The sequence below is a fragment of the Stegastes partitus genome, unplaced genomic scaffold (genome assembly GCF_000690725.1).
Source record: "Stegastes partitus isolate 25-593 unplaced genomic scaffold, Stegastes_partitus-1.0.2 Scaffold1989, whole genome shotgun sequence".
NCBI classification, from domain to species: domain Eukaryota; kingdom Metazoa; phylum Chordata; class Actinopteri; family Pomacentridae; genus Stegastes; species Stegastes partitus.
In genome coordinates this window covers 40,185-46,207 of record NW_007579720.1, presented here as the reverse complement: position 1 = coordinate 46,207, position 6,023 = coordinate 40,185, and the positions used below count along the sequence as shown (strand labels likewise).

Sequence of the window (6,023 nt, the reverse complement as noted above, 5' to 3'; positions counted from 1 at the left end):
TTTTTTTTTTTTTTTTTAAATACAAATAAAATTAACTACTGTGGTAATATAACCAAAAATGTGATGTCTATGCATGTGGACTCCAGGTCTGAAGAGGTTAAAATTGCCTCATTTTTACCTCAAAATACAACACAAACACATTCTTGTACTTGAGCCTGAACAGCTGTATAATGTCTTTTATTACCACTAGATGGTGGTGATGTGATGCCCAAAAAACAAAGACGGTATTGAGAGCTGAATTACAATCCTGCTACACTTAATTCATCACAAATGTCCACATTCAGTTCTTACAGTAACGTGTGTTTGGTGTTTCAGCACCTGTTTGTTGAGGTAGATGTAGATGATGGGATTGTACACGGTGCTGCTCTTGGCCATGTAAACAGGAACCGTGCCGACCAGCGGAGGAATCTTTGCGTCAGGGTTGTAGACGATGAGCATGGCCAGGCCGGCGTACGGCAACCAGCTGATCAGAAACGTCAGGACCATGAGGATGACCATGGACGCCACCTTCATCTCCCCCTTCGCGACTGCACCACCTTCCACACAGGCCATCTTGGAGACCTGCAACACAGAAAGTCTTTAACCTCCTGATGGGTGACAAACAGCAGCTGCTTCCTGCAGCCGGAACACCAGCGATGAAAGCCATCTCTCTATTTTTGTTTTCCTTTTTCTAGATCTTGCACAAACAGTTTGTGCATCTGGAATACATGAGAGTGGAAAACTGAATGTGTGATGGAAGAAAATGGTCTACTTTAATAAAAGCAGCAGAAGAATAACGTTTAAAAAAAACTTTTAGAGTGAAGCTGCACATTTAGAATTATTAAGTAAAAGTGCAGAAACATTACACTGGTCTCCACCCAGTTTGGTGTCAAAGTTTTTTGAGCTGATTTTGGACAACTTCAATGAGCTGAATCCACATATATGACATTGGCTTTGTTCAATGAAGTCAAAATTTTTGATTTGTCACCACATGCACTTCTTTACATGTTTGTGTAAATGTGCGGGTGTCTATGCTTTGTATCCTACAAAATTATTTGTTCTGTTTCCTGAAATGAACAAATTCTGAAACCTTCACAAGTTGATATGATAAATATCCATCCATTTTCTATACACCGCTTAATCCTCACTAGGGTGGTGGGGGGCTGGAGTCTATCCCAGCCGACTTAGGGCGAAGGCAGGGGACACCCTGGACAGGTCACCAGTCTATCACAGGGCTACACTTAGAGACAGACAACCAAGCACACTCACATTCACACCTACGGACAATTTAGAATCACCAATTAACCTCAACATGTTTTTGGACTGTGTGGGAGGAAGCCGGAGAACCCGGAGAGAACCCACGCTGCACGGGGAGAACATGCAAACTCCACGCAGAAAGATTCCGGTGCCCCCACCGGGACGCGAACCGGCAACCTTCTTGCTGCGAGGCAACAGTGCTACCAACTGCGCCACCTTGCAGCCCTACGATAAATATTTGCAGGTGAATTCAATTTAGATGGAAAGTTTAAGAACAACACATTAGAGTCACGTGATTGTATCGAGGTGAACATCTGAGTGAACGCCACCGGATGGTGTGATCATAACTGTAGTTGTAGTTTATGATAGTTTTCTCTGCTTCAATATTGTGATCTATTTAGTGTTCTTTGCCTCAAAACATACAGTGAAAGCAAATGGCTTCAGCCAGAAGGGCTCGTAGAAATAAGCCCGATGTCTTCTGCTACATCTGTGTTGAAAACACTCTTGTTCCAAACAGATACTCGGTCACCAACTTCGTAAAACGTGCTTTTCAAGCTTATTTTGGGTGCCTCACATTGGTGTGCAAGAGCTGCACAGAGCATCTGCAAATGTCTACGCTCATCGACTTTTGGATCATTTAACTTATGAAAAGGATTAGAAAAGGATTTTTTTCCCTCTAAAATCCGATTTCATGTGAGAAATATTAAAATTAATCAATCGCTAATGTCAAAAAATGTGATCGATTTAGTGGTAAAATCTTTTTTTTTTTAATCGAGCTGGCCTGATACAGAAAAGCAGATGACATTTTTGGATTCAGCGTTGCAAAAATGTCGAAATAAGTTACAAAAAAAAAAATCCTAGACACCTTTAAAAAAATATGTTTTTGTAACCCAGTGTTATCAGTGAAATGTGCACAAAATATGAAAAATAAAAACAGTCTGCAGACAGTCTGTACCTGTGTGAGATGTATTTCAGACATTACATTAAATTAATCACATTAATGCAGTAAGTAGGTAATATTTCACTGTTGCTGGTAAACGTAGAGCGACATTTAACTACATTTTTAAAAGTAAACTGAGACAAAAAGAAGAAAAAACTACTTTGCTTCACAGATTAATACTCATATCTGGGTTGTCCTCACTATATTTACTTGTATTATATTGACATTTGTAGGATATTGTATTATTTTTATCCCCTTTTATCTCTCTAGTTAAACTGAGGCATCTTATTTTGAAAGGAAATATCTCTTTGGTGAAATGGTTAAGGAAGGAAGGAGGTAAAAGCCAAAAAAGTTTAAAACAAGTGGTTTAAACTACAACAATTCGCTGCGTTTTAAAAGTTTAACTTGAGTTTTTTTAATATAAAATATTATTCTGAAATGTAGATGCTGATTGTAGATAAATATGATGGATTAAGAAGTGTCATATTTATCTCTCATGAGGACAAAGTGACTCAGATACCTCCAGACTGTACCGAGGATGTTCAGCAGCTCACCTGGTGTAACGTCCACATTAGCTTCGAATAGGACGCCAGGATGAGGGCAAAAGGAACCGCAAAGCACACCGCGAAATAAGCCAGGATGTAGGAGACGTTGTGAGGGTCTCTGCTGTGCCAGTCGGGCGCGCAGGACGTCCCGACGCCCTCCAGCTCGTACCTGCCCCACCCGAAGAGCGGGGGCACGTTCCATGTGAGGGACCACAGCCAGGAGAGGACGATGCCTCCCACCGCGTGCTTCTTCTGGAAGGTTATCTGTCCCAGAGGCTTACACACCACGAACATCCGCTCCACTGCGATCAGGGCCACGGTGCACAAAGACGTGATGCCTGCGGACAAATCAGGGAAAGTAGTGGCAGGTAAGGCGTTGCTAAATGACAGGAAAGGAAATGATCTAGATGAACTAGAGTCATCTCCTCATGTCCACTCACCAAACAGGGACACAGCGAAGCCCTCCATCACACAGCCGGTCCTGCCCAGAGAGAAGTATCCCTGAGCGTTGTTGACCACAGACAGCACTCCTCCGGTCATGGCTGTGCCCAGATCAGCCACGGCCATGTTCACCAGAGCGTAGTTGAGCGGCTGCCTCAGCTGCTTGTGCATGAGGGACACGATGATCACCGTAGCGTTGAGGACGATGGCCGGACCGGTGAAAAGGGCCATGATGACGGCGAGGACGATGAAGCCGGTGCGGGACAGCGGCGCCTCGTCCTGCGGAGCCACGTAGACGGAGGCGTTGGGCGGAAACGCAAACGGGTGCATGGCTGTGAAAAAGGTCGTCTCCCCGTCGGCCGCAGCTTCTGGAAGTTCAATATATCACTACTCAAGTGTGAAAGCTGAGATTAGACGCCTCAGGTCTAAGTATATATCCTCCAGATCTGGAATTAACGGAGAGTAATTCCCCCAAATGATCATCCCTGATCCCTCACCTTTTGCTTGATTGAAAAGAGACTTAGGTGGGACGACAACACTCTGCTGGCATCACTGATCATAGTGAGAAGAGCTGCACGTGAGAGAAGAAACAACAGTTACAGACAGAGATGATCTGGTGGTTCTTCTGTACTTTCTTTTGTCCTGGATCACATTTCAAAAGAAGAATGAAACATAAACACACTGAGATTAGTGACCAAGCTGTCGTTGAGTGGGAGAAAAAAAAAACTATTCCAGTGAATGATTTAAACTCTGTCTTAAATGTTCATTTGCAAGACCTATTCCTCTAGAACAGAAAAACTTAAGGCAGCAGAGGGACGGAGATAAACTTGAGCTGAATTAAGTGTCTTATTTGCATTCAGTTTGGTTGCGTTCCTCCACTATCACTGGAGCATTACGTCTCATTACACCTTCAAGTTTAGCTTTAGGATTTTGGTAATTGGATGAGGAAAAGAGAAGTCTTAAAATTGCATTGAGGATTAAAGACTTTGTTTCTTTAAAGTCTTCATTATAGAAAATGATACGACTCTGACGAACACTGTGTGGACCTGAGTGACCATCAGCACTATAAAGCACATGTACCTTCTGTTTATACACCAAACTGCAGCTTGTATGTACTTTTTGCACTGCTACAGGCATTTCTGCAAATGTTAAGCAATGTACAAGAACACTTCTGTCTTTATAGTGATCATAATACATCCCAAAAACAAGAAGAAAGGCGGAGGACTGGCCATGTAGAGATGGAGTAATACTAGCACGTTAGCGCTGGACGAAGGAACTGCTGGTGGTTGGTTTGCAGCAGTTTTACCTGCCGAGGGAGTTTTTCACAGTTTCCATTCCCCCCTCGGCTGATGCTGCTGAACTCACCCATATTTCAGTGTCCCAGCTGCAAACATCACACCCTCAGCCTCTGATCTCAGGAGACTTTCATCATACATCGCTCTCTATCGCTCTCCTCACATTCAGCCAGCATGTGGACGGCCCAACCGGAGACGGTGGAGCCGTGGACCTGCTGTGTGCCGACACCAGGATGCTTATTACTTAATTATTGGTATTTTCTTGTACTTTCTATATTTTTGGATGCTGCTGTGGCGCGGAAATTAAAAAAGAATTCTACTCTATTCTAAATATCTCTACAATAATAAGTTATCTTACTGTTTTCATAGGTTTCACTTGTGCACGTTATTTTTACTTTATCTGCATATGCACATCTCCTACAGATTTCCTTTTCTATTTATTTTTTTAAACGGTTGTCCGATTGTGTCAATGCACCGACAGGAATGCTGCTGAATGTATTTATTTGTTTAAAGTTTTATCCTATTTAAATAATAAGTGTTCTTGTCAGAAATCAAGTCACATGTAGTTTTTTTTGCATGTGGGGATGTATTTTCTTGAACATGTTATTAAAGTAAAAACACAAGTATTAGCAATAAAAATGTACGTAAGGCTTTAAAGTTAAAGTGCAAGTATTAGTGTATCTATGTACCTAAATCTACAAATATCAGTGATGCAGTAAAATGTATTTCAGGCAGCAAAGAAGAAGTGTTAGCCAGTTAAGTTATTACTGTATTTTTAGTAACGAATTGCAGAATATTTGATGTATATTTTAAAAGCTTTTGAATATCATAACACAATCTTCACTCAGGTTTGGGTGCAAAGCAAGAACTAATTATACCAGAGCATGAACATGTGCTGAATGTGAATCATTCAACCGCAGACATTTGCTAAACAACAGTGCTAATTAAAAGTTAAAGTTAATGCAGCGAGCGCCTTCTGAACACACTGGTCATCCCAAAGCAGGTTAAGCTTTTATTCACCCACATGCGCTGCTCGGACTCTGAGATGTGCTATAAATAAATCTCCACTAAACTTGAGATCAAACACAAGCTGAAGTGTAAGGGCAAGTTATACGGTGAGGATCAAGTGCTGCAGGTTTAATCATATTAAATAAATTCACAGATGTAGAGATATTAAGGCGCCGGAGCTTTACGGTTTCTCTGACAAAAGCTCTGCACATGTGCGCCACTGAACAACAAAGTGGAAACGCTCGAGCAGACACGGCTCTCTGAGTCACGCGACCCTCGCTGAATGAACAACAGTGGATGAGTGCAGGCCGACAGCTGGAAGGTGTCTGAGTTGAGTTATCCACGGCTGCTGAGGGCACGAGGTGACGCTAAGCCCCGAGTCTTAACAGGAGAGCATGCAGGTGTCCCATGTTTCACCTTCTAAGAGGTTTATATTCAATCAAGTCAAGACACAGATTACAACTGTTTGGGTTGAGGGTTCAACGGCGCCCAGCAACCGCCTGGTGTTGATTATGGAGCTTTTCTTTAAGAGCGATACATAATTCATCCAGCTGGACA

At 42.4% G+C, this 6,023-nt stretch overlaps 1 protein-coding gene across 1 annotated transcript in view; it reads right to left on the bottom strand.

Moving 5' to 3' along the window:
- Positions 1-3,492, bottom strand: part of LOC103373471 (parapinopsin-like) — a 4,723-nt gene extending 1,231 nt beyond the window's left edge. The window contains exons 1-3 of the mRNA XM_008303362.1: positions 3,162-3,492; positions 2,731-3,059; positions 319-561 (exon numbers count right to left, since the gene is read on the bottom strand). Of these exons, the coding sequence (XP_008301584.1) occupies positions 319-561; positions 2,731-3,059; positions 3,162-3,492 (903 nt within the window). The remainder of the gene's footprint in view (positions 1-318; positions 562-2,730; positions 3,060-3,161) is intronic.
- Positions 3,493-6,023: the final 2,531 nt, after the last annotated feature.